Below are 15,139 nucleotides of genomic sequence, written 5' to 3' on the forward strand. Positions count from 1 at the left end.
TTGGCAGGAGATGAAGAAACAGAGGGTTTGAAGGCCTTCATTATGGTGGATGGATGTGTACAGGTTCTGGGTGTCCACAGTAAAGATGAGGTATTGGAGGCCAGGGAAACGAAAGTCATGAGGAGGTGAAGAACATGAGTGGTATCCTGAAAATATGTCCCAAACAATTTAGCATGGCCAATCCACCTAAACGACTGACGGAGGAAACCAAAGCACCCAAAAAAAACATGGAAACACAGGGAGAGTGTGCAAACTCCACTCAGTCATCCGACGGTGGAATCAAACCCGGGTCCCTAGCACTGTGAGGCAGTGAGCCATTGCACCACCTTCCATGGTAACTTCAGCTGGTGTGGGAATTGAACCCATCACTTTGTTTCAGAAACAAGCCATCCAGCCAATTTCCTCTATAGCCCCCTAGTACTCACCACTCTGATGCCAGTCTTCAAAAAGAGGGAGTATGATGGAGGTGGTCAGTAATGATGTAGAGGTAGAAGGTGTAGTAAAGTGCTCCTATTGAATGAGAGGAAGTGTAGTGGGCAGAAAGGAAGAGTAGATTGGGCAGATAAAATCACGTGGAATATTGTGAACAATATAAGTCATTTATTTAAGAAAGTATATAATTGTATTGGAAACAGTTTAGAAAAGGTAAATTCAACTAATTTCTAGATTGAGTAGATTGCCTTATGACAAATGGTTGGTAAAGCTGAACTTGTATCTGTTGGAGTGTCAAGGAATAAGAGGTGACTTGATGGAAACATTAGGCCCTGAGTGGACTTGATAAGGTAGATATAGAGACAGAGCTCCATTTATGGGAGAATCGAGAACAAGGTGCCACTGCTTAAGGATTGCCCGTTTAAAAAGAAATGAGGCAAGTTTTCGAAGGTGTTGAAAGCACAATTCCTTATTTCTTTTTTAAAAGCAGATGTAGAAAGATTCTTGTCTAGCAAGGGATGAGAGTTTATCTGGGTAGCTTGGATTGTAGATTTGAGGGGAAAATAATATCAACCATGAATGGTGGAACAGTCTTAAAGCACTGAACGACCAATTCCTGCTCTTCTTCTATATCTTCATGTATCTTTGGTACAAAAGAGCAGAAAGTGTGCTATGACTCTGACTCTGTAATGAGACCATCAGCAGGTTGATGTGCCAATGGTGAAGGGCACGAAGCAAGGGAGCTGAGTAGTTCATTGGGACCTCCACCAGTAGGTGGCAATGGTGAGGGAGGTCAGCTGGGATAGTAGTGTGGAGTCTTTCAGGAAATAAGGTTTTCCTTGGTGGAAGGAAGGCCGATTGGAAGGTGGAGCAGACAGGCAAATGATTTCCTTAGCCTGATGAAATGTATTGGCTCTTTCCATGTAAATAGTTCTCCACTTTCCCTTAGTTTTCTTTTCACTTTGTAATGACCTGATGTCAGTGGAAGAAAGAGTCTCTGCTTCATGATCTTTGGGCAGTCTGTGTTGAAACAACATGTTACATCTGTGGATCTTACAGCCAACTACCTTCAGCTGCGTCATCAACAATCTTTACTCCATCCTAAGGCCAGAGTTTGGGATATTCAATGATGATCCACAATGTTCAGCACAATTTGTGACATCTCCAATACTGCAACAATTTTTGTGCAAATGTAGAGGCACCAGGACAGCATACAGCTTCAGGCTGATAAGTGGCAAGTAACATTTCTGTCATATAAGTGCCAGGCACTAACGATCTCCAACAAGAGAGAATATAACCACAACCCTTGACTGATTGCATTATCTTTGCTAAATCCCTCACTCTCAAAATTTCTGGACTCCACTTTGACCAGAAAATGAACTGAACCAGTTGTATAAATAATATGGTTGCAAGAGCAAGTTAAAGTCCAGCAATTATACTGCAAGCAACTCTCCTTCCTGTCTGTCCACCAGGCACAAGTCAGAAGTGAGTTGAAAAATACTCCATTTACCTGGATGAGTACAGCCCTAAAAAAGATCAACATCACCCAGGTCAAAACAGCTCACTTGATTGGCCTCTCAGCTACCATCTTTAGCATTTGGTACTTTCACCAGCAATGCACAGTAACAGCAGTGTGAACTCCAAATAAGATACTCTGCAGTAACTCTCCAAGGCTGCTTCTCCTCACCTTTCAATCCAACAAACTCAACCATCTCGGAGGAAAAGGTTAGCAGGTACATGCGAACACCACCATCTAAACATTTCACTCCAAGCCACACACCATCCTGACTTGGAATTATATCACTGTTCCTCACTGAATCCTGGGACTCCTGCCTCAACATCATCACATGTGTGTCTCTGCACCCTGAGGAGTTCCGTGCTTCAAGAACACAGTTCACCATCACCTCTCCTCAAGACAATTAGAGTTGGTCAATAAATTCTGGCCTTGCCAGCGATGCCCACTTATACAAATGAACAAGAAAAAGAAATATCTGTCATTTTAAAACAGACTGTGTGGAAACGGTTACAACTAATAGCTGATCTGGAATGTTTGGATTGGTGGTAGATATCACCTGGGACCTTGCATCTAATCCTGACATGTGTAAACAGGACTATTTTCCTTTTAACAAACTGACCACCAACTGCAGGGTCATTGGACCTTGTACTGCTCTCAGCCCTGATTCGGAGATGAAATTGTTACCCAATGCTGTTAACAATCTATGTGAGAAAGGTTTACACAAAAGCTGCACAAGAAAAGCGCTTAAAGTGTGATAAAGAATGGATGAGAATGAATTGGCTTTACCTCCGAGTTACCGTCAAAAACACCCTCCTGAGGGCACTGTGATACTTGAGCAACGCGAGAATGTAAATGTATGTGAAACTCTGTATGTAGAGGTTGATGCTGTTGGGATTCAGCTTGTGATTTTCTGTCTGTGGGGTTTTAGTGGAGGGGGTGCTAACGGCTTGTTAGGAACCAAGAGATTGGAGCAGTGTAGTCATCAGTGAAATCTTTAACTGAGCCACTCTATTTCCGTCTGACTTGCAGGTTTGCAGACTGGCTTGGGTGGGTGGGTGGATGGAATGCCATTTTGTTTTTACTCCATTATTTATATTGACTATTTGTTCAGGTCAGGATCGAAACACTGCTGAAGGGTCAATGGAGAGAGTTAGGGATGGAAGCTGAATGTGGAGGGCAGCTACAAAATTGTTCAATGTATCCCTGAGCAACATGCTGCTGGCTGGAAGGTCTGTAAGGAAATCCTGTCCCTGTGTTTCAAGGATGGAAGCAGCCTAAGAATACACAGGCATGATTATGGAGCAGCAGTGTGTTGGATACAATGACATAAATTACTTGATCAGAACAGTATTGCTACAGTATGTACAAATGCAAACCCACTTATTCTGCCTTCCCCAGTCACATTGTGCACAAGACTTCCCTTAGCAATACAGCCTACTGGGGCACAATGTTGAAGCAACTCCCCCGAATCAGTTTCATTTCAATGCACTGCTGTGTGTGGGCCCGCATTTATTGTATAGGACATTGGTGAGACCTGTTCTGGAGAACTGTGTGCAGTTATGGTCACCCTGTTATAGGAAGGATGTTACTAAACAGCAGAGGGTTGAGAAAAATTTACCAGAATGTTGCTGGGAATGGAGGATTTGAGTTATGAATACAGGCTGGGACTTCTTTTACTGGAGAAAAGGAGGTTGACCTTATTGAGGTTTAGAAAATCATGAAGGGCATAGATAAGGTGAATGACAAGAGTCTTTTTCAAAGGGTGTGTGGATTCAAAACTCGGGTGCATATTTCTAAGATGAGAGGAGAAAGATTTAAAAGGACATGGGGCAACTTTTTTACACAGAGGGTTGTTTGTGTGTGGAATGAACTGCCAGCGAAAATGATGGATGCAGGTACATTTAAAATACATTTGGGTAAGTTCATGAATAGGAAAGGTTTAGAGGGATGTGGGCCAGGCATAGGCAGGTGGGACAAGTTCAGTTTGGGAACATGGTTGGTGTGGACTGGTTGGACTGAAGGGCCTGTTTCCATGTTGCATGACTCTGTTGCCCATCCCTAATTGCCCAGAGGCAGTTAGGAATGAACCATTTTGCTGTGGGTCTGGAGTCCAGAGCAGCTGAAGGTAACAGATTTCCTTCCCTAAAAGACATTAGTGAACAAATTGGGATTTTGTGACAATCAACAATGGATTAATGGTCGTTATCAGACTCTTAATTCCCAATTCTTTATTGAGTTCAATTCCACTCTCTGCCATGGTGGGGTTTGAACCTGGGTTAAGTTTCTGGGTTAATAGTCTGGCGATAATACCACCAGGTCATTAATCCCCCAGGTGATCAGTTTTCAGTGACAGTTATTGCAATGTCAATCCTGTCCCTTACAGTCACCCTCTATCGCACACAACAGTTCGTTTTTTTGATCTCTTCTGACAGCAGAAAAGAGCACAAAACATCAGAAGAAAACAGAGAAGTTGATGTGTTCACAGATCATAAAATGTCACAGTGCAGAAGGAGGCTATTTGGCCCATTGTGCCTGCACTGATTCTATCACCTAGTGCTAACTTCCCATATTTTCCCCATATCCCTGGATTCCATTCCTATTCAAATAATCATCTAACATCCTCTTGAATGCCTCAAATGAACCTTTGCCTTCAAAGTTTCAGGCAGTGAATTCCATTCCCTAACTATTCAGGTGAAAAAGAGATTCCCAAAATACCCTTGTTTTGTTGCACATTATCCACGCTGATAATGGCAGAGTGGTTTCCAGGTCAGAACAAAAGTGTTTGATGAAGCAGTCACCCAGTCTGCTTTGTCTCTCCCACCACACAGGAGGTCACATTGTGAACAGTGAGTACAGTCGGCTCGATTGAGTGAACTGCAGGTGAATCACTACCCTCTGAGAGAAGAAATGTCTCTTTGTTTCTGTTCTAAATATGCAACCCCTTATTCTGAGATTATGCCCCCTGGTCTTAAACCCTTGCACAAAGGGAAAAGCATCTATATTAGCTACAGTATAAAAGTAATACTTCAAGTGCAATTAGCATTTGGGACAGGACTGACAGCTCAATATTGCTCTCCAGCACCACTAATCCAAAATCTGGTTTCCAGCATCTGCAGTCGTTGTTTTTACCTAGCTCAATATTCCGGGCTATAGATGTTACAGAAAGGACAGTAGGAAAAGCAAGAGAGGAGGGAGAAAGGTGTTTTTGATTCAAGAAAACATCACCTCAGTATAAGAATATTCCTGGGGGATCAACCGATGAAGTTATGTGGATGGAACTGAGAAATAAGAAAGTTGGGGGGGGTGGTGATCGCATTGATAGATTGTACTGTAGGCCTTCCAACAGTCAGGGGGAAATGGAGAAGCAAATATATAGGGAGCTGTGAAAATAATAACGTTGTAATAGGGGATTTTAACTTTCCAAATGTAGACTGGAAGCTGCCATAATGTTAAGGACTTAGACAGGAAGGAATTAAAGTGTTTACAAAATACTTTCTCAATCAAAATGTGAATGGACCTACTAAAGAAGGGGCAACCTCGTCTTGGGAAATAAGGCAGGGAAAATGACTGAGGTGTGAGTGGAGAAGCACTTTGACCATAATTTGATTAGTTTTAAAATGGTTATAGAAAAGACTAGGCCTAGTCCACCAGTTAAAATTCTAAACTGAAGCAAAGCCAATTTTGACGGTTTTAGACAGGAACTTTCATAAGTTGTTTTGGGGGTGCTGTTCTTAGTTAAAGAGATGCCTGGTGAGTGACAAGCTTTCGAAAGTGAGATAACGTGAGTTCAGGGCCAGCATGATCCTGTCAATGTGAAGGGTAAGGCTGTGGTTGGAGTAGGGAACACTGGATGACTGGAGAAATTGAGGCTCTGGTCAAGAAAATGAAGGAGTCATATGCCAGGTACAGACAGTTGAGCAGTATGGGGGGGTGTAGGAGTACACTTAAGAGGGAAATATGAGGACAAAAGAGGGATGTGAGACACTTTTGGTTGATAGGGTAAAGAAGGATACAAAGAGATTCTGCAAGTATACTAGAAGAAAAGAGTAACTGGGAAGAGAATAGGACCCCTTAAAGATCAATGAGGCCATCTTTGTGTGGAACAGGAGATGGATGGGATCCTAAATGGATTGTTCATGTCAATATTCATTGTGGAGAAAGAAGCAAGCAAGGAACTTGGGGAAATAAATAGTGATGTCTTGAAAAGAGTCCACATTAAAGAAGAGGAAATGCTGGAGGTCTTAAAATGCCAAAAGGTTAATAAATCCCTGGGAGCTGGTCTTGTGTCTCCCAGGACATTGTGGGAAGTAGGGAAGAAGTTGTAGGCCATCTTGTAGTGATATTTGTAACATCAACAACCATGGGTGAGTTGCCAGAAGACTGAAGGTTGGCTAACGATCTGCCATTTAAGAAAGGTGATAAGGAAAAGCCAGGGAACTATAGACCAGTGAGCCTGATATCAGTGATGGGTAAGTTGTTGGAGGGAATTCTGAGGGTCAGGTTTTACATGCGTTTGGAAATACAAGAACTGATGAGGGATAGTCAGCCTAAGATTGTGCACAGGAAATCATGTCTCACAAACTTTATTGAGTCTTTTTGAAGGGGTGACCAAGAAGATAGATGAAGGCAGAGGGGTAGCTGTCTACGTGGACTTTTGCAAGACCTTTGATAAGGTTCCACATGGTAGACTGGCAAGTAAAGTGATCTCACATGAGTTCCAAGGAGAGCCAGCCAACTGGATTTTAAAAATTAGCTGGATGGTCAGAAACAGTGGTGGTGGTGTAGGATTGTTGTTGAGACTGGAAACATATTGCCAATGATGTGCCACAAGGATCGATGGTGGGTCTAGTGTATTTTGTCATTTATATAAACTATTTGGAGGAGAATATAGGATGTATGGTTAGTAAGTTTGAGATGATACCAAAATTGGTGGTACAGTGGACAGTGAGAAAGGTTATCTAGGTGTACAATGGGATCTTGGTCAGTTGGGTCTATAAGCTGAGGAATGGCAGTTGAAGTTTAATTTACATAAAGTCGGGGTGTTGCATTTTGGTAAGAGAAACTTTGAGGACTGTTGTTGAATAGAGAGACCTCGAGGTGCAGGGACATAGTTCCTTGAAAGTAGCATCACAGGTAGACAGGGTGGTGAAGAAGGCGTTTTGCACACTTGGCTTCATTGGTGAGAGCATTGAGAACAGAAGTTGAAATGTCATGTTACGGCTGTATAAGACATTGTTAAGGTCACATTTGGAGTATTGTGTACAATTCTTGTCACCCTGCTATAAGAAGGATGTTATTAAACAGGTAAGGTACAAAAAAGATTTACAAGGATGTTACTGGAACTGGAGGGTTTGAGTTACAAAGAGAGGCTTGATAGGCTGGGTTTTTTTTTTCCCTGGGTGTTGGGGGCTGAGTGGACTTTATGACCTTATGGACATTTTTAAAATCATGAGGGACATAGATAAAATAGCTAAGGTCTTTTCCTCAGAGTGGGGAATCCACAACTAGAAGGTGTAGGTTTTAGGTGAGAGGGGAAAGATTTAAAAGGGACCTGAGGGGCAACTTTTTCACACAGAAGGTGGTGTGTGTATGGAATGCACTGCCAAAGGAAGTGGTAGAGGCGAGTACAATTACAACGTTTAAAAGACATTTAGACAGGTACATTGGTAGGAAAGGTTTAAAGGGATATCGGCTAAAGGCAGGCAAGTGGGACGAGTTTGGTTTCAGAAACCTGATCAGAATGGAGATGTTGGGCTGTAGGGCCTGTTTCCCTGCTGTATGCCTCTATGACTCTATCTCTGAGCAAATTTGTTTGTCCCACAGAATTGGTGTCCTCAATTCTACCTTCCTGCCCATCTCTGACAGCTGTTGACACAATTGTCCATTGAAAATCTAAGAGCCTTGAATGAATTCACTGACTCAACCCCCACTGTTTTCTGAGGATGAGAATCTAAGACGTTGTTTCTCGATTGGTTCTGCTAGTTTTCTGAGACACCAGTAGTTTGAGCTGTTCAAATCTGCTTAGAAATGCACTCACCTTGGTAAGATGAATCTCCTTGCTGTATTTCTGTTGGCAGATGTATATGAGAGTTCTGGTCAAGGTCTTAAGCTTCCTCTTTCTCTCTCACCTCTCCTCCAGGCAGCCCCCAGCAAACATGTGGGTGAAGCTGATGAGAACATGGAACGAGGTAACTGGTCCTCCAAGACTGACTACTTTCTATCGGTGATCGGCTGTGCTGTGGGTCTGAGCAATGTCTGGAGATTCCCATACCTGGCTTTCAGAAATGGTGGAGGTACTGTAGAGAAATCCAAAATATAGCACTATAGAAAGCATTGAATTAATAAAGAATACTGAGTCCAATGCATTGTCCGTGACAAACAATGCAGGCTTAAAATTTCTAATGCCAGTGACAACCAATTACATGACAAATGGTGCCAGTTATAACATATTTACCCTGGAAAGTGGGCGATCTTACAGCATGGGGTTTTCTTGAGAAAAGGAAGAGTAAATTACATGATGCAACACTGGAGGCATAGATTGACCAGACAGGTTAGGGATGGCATTGACCTGTTTAGTTGATGATGTTTGCGAAACAGTTGAAGTTTTATAACATTTTTATTGCCATTTTTGTTCCAGTCTGTAAGCTGTCAGATGTAATGAATTCAATTCATTAATTCATCTTGATTGGATTTGAATTTGCGAGCTGATCAGTAAAGGTCAGTAGAATACTGATCTTTGTTTCAAGAGGACTAGAATCATAGGGGAAGGAAATGCTCATTTTCTTTTAGAGTGTCTCATTTTAGCCCTGTTTGAGGTGCTAAATTCAATTAGGAACATGGAGCAAGATAAGGCCATTTGGCCCGCGTGCTTGCTCTGCCATTCAATAAGGTCATGACCTATCTATCGTGTCCTCAGTTCTACTTTCCTGCCTATCTATGACAGATGTTGACTCAGTTGTCCATTGACAATCTAAGACATTTGAATGAATTCAGTGACTCAACCCCCACTGTTTTCTGAGGATGAACATTTCGCAGGATAATAACTCATGGAGAGATAAAACAAACTCTTCTGTCTGGCATCTTAGAAACAAGACTTATTATTCATTACTTTGTGTCCCCTAACCTAGTCTCTACCACAAGAGGAAACATCCTCCCAATATCCACCCAATCAAGTTCCTTCAAGACCTATAAAAAACTCACTACTCATTCTGAACTCCAGTATGTAAAGGCCTAACCTGTTCAATGTTTCTTCATGAGATAAAGCCTCTTCCCTGGAATGTGTCAAGTGAACCTTCTCTGAACTGCTTCGATAACATTAATATCAGATAAGGAGATCAAAACTGTACACAGTACACTAGATGTGATCTTACCAAGGCCCTGTACAACTACAGTAAAATTTCTCTACATTTCTGTTCCGCTTCCCTTCAAGTAAACAACATTTCTTTTTGTCTTTGTAATCTTTTCCTGAACCTGTGTAATTAATATTTTGTGATTCATGATGCCAGGATACCTAGATCCGTCTGTACTGCAGAGTATCACAGCCTCTCCACATATAAATAGGGAGTAGTTGGTTAGCTCAGTTGGCCGAATGGCTGGCTTGTGATGTAGAGTGATGCCAACAGTGTGGGTTCAATTCCTGCACAGGTCAAGGTACCATGAAGGACTCTCCTTCTCAACCTCTCCCTTCACGTGAGTCTTGGTGGCCCTCAGGTTAAACACTAACGAGAGAGCAGCCCTTTGATTTGGTAAGACCATAATGACTTTCCTTTTACATATAAATACGATGTCACTATTCTCCTCTTCCTGTCAAAGTAGACCAGCTCACACTTTCCCACCTTATACTCCATCTGCCACATTTTTGCCCACTCAGTTAATCTATCTGTGGCCTTTTGTAAAGAATTGTCATCCTCTCAACATTTTCTGACCTTATGTCATTAGTAAATTTAGTGACAAGATGTTTGATCCCCTCATTGAAGTCTTGGTATAGATTGTAAGTATTTGAGTCCTCAGCACTGATCCTTGTGGCACTCCCATTAGTTACAGTTTGCCAACCCAACATTTGCTCAGCTAACCAATTCTTTATCCATCTGAATATATTAACACTTCCATCATGAGTTACTGTTTTGTACAGTAGCTTTTCATGTGTCAAAAGCCTTTTGGAACTCCACGTGCACCATATCTACAAGTTGTCCTTTATTCACTTTGCTTGTTACTTGCTGAATGAGCTGTCATAACACATTAAAATAATTTCACTTTTACAAAGCTATGTTGACCTTAATTCCAAGAACTTCCCAATGAGAAACGTTAGGCCCAAAGTGTCCTCCTTTCTGCATCCCTTCTGTTTAGAACTCGGGTGTTATTTGCTAACTTCCAATCACTTTGTATCTTTTGAAAATGTAGAAGTTTTGGGACATTACAACCCCCGTGTTTGCTGTCTCTATAGTTTGGAAAAACTATAGGTTATAGGTTATGAGATCCTTGGGGTTTTTGTTAGTCGTTCACAGGATGTGGACATTACTGGCTAAGTCACCATTTATTGTCCATCTCTAATTGACCAGAGGGAAGTTAAGACGCAATCACATTGCTGTCAGTCTGGAGTTACATGCAGGCCAGGCCCCTGGGTATGGATGCTTGATTTCTTTCTTAAAGGGCCATTTGTGAACCTTGTGTGTTTTTATGATGATCAATAGTGGTAATACAGTCACCATGAGGTGACATTTTAATTTCAGAACTTTTATTGTATTTTAGTTTTTCCATGGCGAGATTCATAGACTCATACATCATGGAAACAGACTCTTTGAACCAACTTGTCCATGCTGACTAGGTTTCCCAAACTAAACTAAAACCATTTGCCAGCGTTTGACCCATATCCCTTTAGACCTTTCCCTTCATGTACCTGTCCAAATGTCTTTTAAACGTTAAGACAGCACCTACCACTTTCTCTGGCAGTTTATACCATATACGCACAGCCATTTGTATGAAAAAGTTGCCCCTCAGGTTCCTTTTAAATCTTTCCCTCTCAACTCAAACCTATGCCCACTCGGGAAAAGTCCTTTTTTATCCACATTATTAATGATTGGTAACATCCTTATAAATCTTTTCTGCCCCCTTTCTAATTTAATAACATCCTTCCTATGGCAGGGTGACCAGAACCATACACAGTACTCCAAAGGCAGCCTCACCAATGTCCTATACAGACGGAACACGATGTCCCAACTCCTATACTCAGTGTTCTGAGCAATGAAGGCAACTGTGCTAATTGCTTTCCTCACCATCCTGTCTACCTGTGATGCTACTTTCAAGGAACTATATATCTGTATCCCGAGGTCTCTGTTCCACAGCACTTTCCAGGGCCCTACCATTAACTGTGTAAGTCCTGCCCTGGCTTGGCTTCTCCTGATGAAGGGCTTTTGCCCGAAACATCGATTTTTCTGCTCCTTGGATGCTGCCTGACCTGCTGTGCTTTTCCAGCATCACTCTAATCTAGACTCTGATCTCCAGCAAGGATGGAAATCGGCAGCAGCAGTGTGCTCTCACCAGTTACCAAGGAGATCCGGGATCTCAGAAGGGAGGGAGAAGTCAGTGGGACAACACTTTCAGGTGCCATGCCTCTCTCACTTAGTCATATTCCCCTGAGCAGTGATGAACTGAATAACACACCTTCCAGCTTCATCAATTCCTCTCTTGAGGTACCTCACACCTCCATTAAATCACTCTCTCCCTCATCTCATTGTCTTCTCATGCCCATGCCTCCCTCAGTCCTCTCTGTGCAAGTAGAGTATGTGATTACACAATGGTTAGCACTGTTGCCTGAACATCAGGGACCCAGGTTGGGTGACTCTCTATGGCGTTTGCACTTCCTTTCTGTGCATCCATGAGTTTCCTCCTGGTGCTCTGATTTGCTCCCACAGCCTAAAGGTTAGGTGGACGGGCCATGTTAAATTGCCCATAGTGTCCAGGGTTCTGCAGGCTAGGTGAGCAGTTGTGGAGAGAAAGCAGTGTGTGAGAGAAGGCCCAGTGACCCTTCCTCAGAACGCTGGATCCAAAATGTTAACTCCAGTTTCTCTCCACAGATATTGCCAGACTTGCTGAGCTTTTCCAGCAATTTCTGTCTTTGCTTCAGATTTCCAGCGTCCGCCATTCTGTTTGCTTTGTGCTGGGAAATAATAGTTGGAGTGAGATGCTTTTGCTGTTCATGTTGACTGTATTGGACATGCCTTTAGACATGAAATGTTTGTACAGTGGAAAACGACCTATGTGGATTCCAAGATGTACAGTAGAACAACAGCAAAAGTGTCAGCAACAAATAGTTTCTGCTCCCCTCGGCACTTCCTCTAAGTAGTGCTCATCATTGGAGAAACGCTGATTTATCAGCTGGGAGATCAATCAACAGCAATTTCCTTGTCAGAATCATGAGGCTTGATGGGAACTGGCATTAATATTGGGTGAGGACTCCCTGGGCCACAGGTTGTATTTTCAGCTGCAAGGAAGACCAGATAATAAATTCCCTGACAGACACATGCCTGTGTTACACTAGAGCATCTCCTTTGTGTAACATGAAATCTGAAGGTCTCCGATGAATTGGTATGCTGGGAATGTAACATTAGGATAATGGCTCAAACATTTATCTTGCACAAGGTAGAAGACAGAGGGTGGTGGTGGAGGGTTGTTTTTCAGACTGGAGGCCTGTGACCAGTGGAGTGCCACAAGGATCAGTGCTGGGCCCTCTACTTTTTGTCATTTACATAAATGATTTGGATGCGAGCATAAGAGGTACAGTTAGTAAGTTTGCAGATGACACCAAAATTGGAGGTGTAGTGGACAGTGAAGAGGATTACCTCAGATTACAACAGGATCTGGACCAGATGGACCAACGGGCTGAGAAGTGGCAGATGGAGTTTAATTCCAATAAATATGAGATGCTGCCTTTTGGGAAAGCAAATCTTACCAAGACTTATATACTTAATGGTAAGGTCCTAGGAAGTGTTGCTGAACAAAGAGACCTTGGAGTGCAGGTTCATAGCTCCTTGAAAATGGAGTCGCAGGTAGATAGGATAGTGAAGAAGGCGTTTGGTATGCTTTTCTTTATTGGTCAGAGTATTGCGTGCAGGAGTTGGGAGGTCATGTTGCGGCTGTACAGGATATTGGTTAGGCACTGTTGGAATATTGCGTGCAATTCTGGTCTCCTTCCTATCGGAAAGATGTTGTGAAACTTGAAAGGGTTCAGAAAAGATTTACAAGGATGTTGCCAGGGTTGGAGGATCTGAGCTACAGGTAGAGGCTGAACAGGCTGGGGCTTTTTTCCGTGGAGCGTCGGAGGCTGAGGGGTGACCTTATAGAGGTTTACAAAATTATGAGTGGCACGGTTAGGATAAATAAACAAAGTCTTTTCCGTGGGGTCGGGGAGTCCAGAACTAGAGGGCATAGGTTTAGGGTGAGAGGGGAAAGATATAAAAGGGCAACTGTTTAACGCAGAGGGTGGTATGTGTATGGAATGAGCTGCCAGAGGCTGTGGTGGAGGCTGGTACAATTGCAACATTTAAGAGGCATTTGGGTGGGTATATAAATAAGAAGGGTTTGGAGGGATATGGGCATGGTGCTGGCAGGTGGGACTGCTGCCTCACAGTGCCAGAGACCCGGGTTCAATTCCTGCCTCGGGCAACTGTCTGTGTGGAGTTTGCATATTCTCCCTGTGTCTGCGTGGGTTTCCTCCGGGTGCTCCGGTTTCCTCCCACAGTCCAAAGATGTGCAGGTTAGGTGAATTGGCCATGCTAAATTGCCCATAGTGTTAGGTGAAGGGGTAAATGTAGGGGAATGGGTCTGGGTGGGTTGCTCTTCGGAGGGTTGATGTGGACTTGTTGGGCCAAAGGGCCTGTTTCCACACTATAAGTAATCTAATAGATTGGGTTGGAATATCTGGTCGGCATGAAGGGTTGGACGGAAGGGTCTGTTTCCATGCTGTAATTTCTATGACTCTCTATGACTCTAAGTAAAGTTGCAATTTGAAGTCACACTGTTCTGTCAATTATGGTATTTATTTTCGCTGGAGTCATATGAACTGAAATGTTCTGTGGTTTTAACTTGCAAATCAAAAATGTATGATTAATCCTTTTGTGTGCAATGTATTTCAGCTTTCCCTTGCTATTTTCCAGGCGTGTTTCTAATTCCCTACACCCTGATGCTGGCTTTCATTGCGATGCCAATGTTTTACTTGGAATGTTCCTTTGGGCAGTTTGCCAGTCTCGGACCTGTTGCAGTGTGGAAAGCTGTGCCCATGTTACAAGGTTAATGTTTATCCAGCACCGTGAGCTTGTTAAAGGTTTAAATATAGCATTTAATTCATGTTAGTAAGTGGGGCTTGAGGCCAGCCTTGCTTGATATCTTTGATGCAATCTGGTCTGGATTTAGTTTTGTAAAGACTGATAAAGTGAAGAGAGATGCAGCAAATATAATGTTTTCTTCCCTCCCAGTTTAGTGAGCTATCGAACCAAGATCTGGGGAATGTTAGTGGGAAAGTTAACAAGTTAGAAGTTTTGAGAGCAAGAAGGGTACCTGGTATGCTACTTTGCATTTTAACAAATAAACTCCAAATCTCACAGGTCATTGACACAGTAGTCCCTCAAGAATCAAGGTGGAAAATAACACATAAAAATCCTGTCACTGATTGCCAACTCTTCCGACACTAGTGCATATATGATTACATTGGGTAAGGACTGGACAATGTCCAGCTAGTATGTCCCTCTGGGTTAATGGTTAATGACGTTTAAGGGTTAGGATCTTGGTTATAAAAATTTAACTTGGACCAGCGACCAGTGGGTGTACAACTTCAGCTGGAAAAAAATCCCGAAATTGGGTTCAAATTACAGGAAAATCAGAAAAAGGGCTAGAAGTGAATTTGCATCATTTCACTAATTCATTATTTGCTTTGAGGTTCAGAAAGTGACAAGGAATTCAGTTTTTTGTTTTAATTAATTCATGGGATGTAGGTGTTCCTGGCTAGGCCTGCATTTATTATCCTTGTTGAATTGGTCAGAGGGCAGTTTAGAGTCAACCACATTGCTGTGCGTAGGGTTTTCCATGTAGATCAGACCAGGGAAAGATAGCCATTTCTCACCCTAAAAGACATCCATGAATTAGATGGGTCTTTACAATTGACAATGGGTTCATGGTCACTCTGACTTTGGACTGAGG

General features: G+C 42.6%; 1 protein-coding gene across 5 annotated transcripts in view; it reads left to right on the forward strand.

The window, feature by feature from the left end:
* The window catches only part of LOC122557080 (sodium- and chloride-dependent neutral and basic amino acid transporter B(0+)-like), a 77,525-nt gene that overhangs the window by 7,187 nt on the left and 55,199 nt on the right, over positions 1-15,139 (forward strand). For 2 of the 5 annotated variants that reach the window (XR_015758689.1, XR_015758690.1), the window contains exons 1-3: positions 742-2,802; positions 8,088-8,241; positions 14,101-14,232. Coding sequence is in view for 3 of the 5 variants with exons in the window: in XM_043704370.2 (XP_043560305.2) it covers positions 2,710-2,802; positions 8,088-8,241; positions 14,101-14,232 (379 nt within the window). In the remaining 2 variants the exon portion in view is untranslated. Of the gene's footprint in view, positions 1-741; positions 2,803-7,599; positions 7,990-8,087; positions 8,242-14,100; positions 14,233-15,139 lie in introns of those variants that run through there. The other 3 variants (XM_043704370.2, XM_087992214.1, XM_087992213.1) reach the window with 3 other exon arrangements.

Source organism: Chiloscyllium plagiosum, unplaced genomic scaffold, assembly GCF_037043375.1.
Source record: "Chiloscyllium plagiosum isolate Xiang-an unplaced genomic scaffold, Cpla_swu_hap1 HiC_scaffold_11, whole genome shotgun sequence".
Lineage (NCBI taxonomy): Eukaryota > Metazoa > Chordata > Chondrichthyes > Orectolobiformes > Hemiscylliidae > Chiloscyllium > Chiloscyllium plagiosum.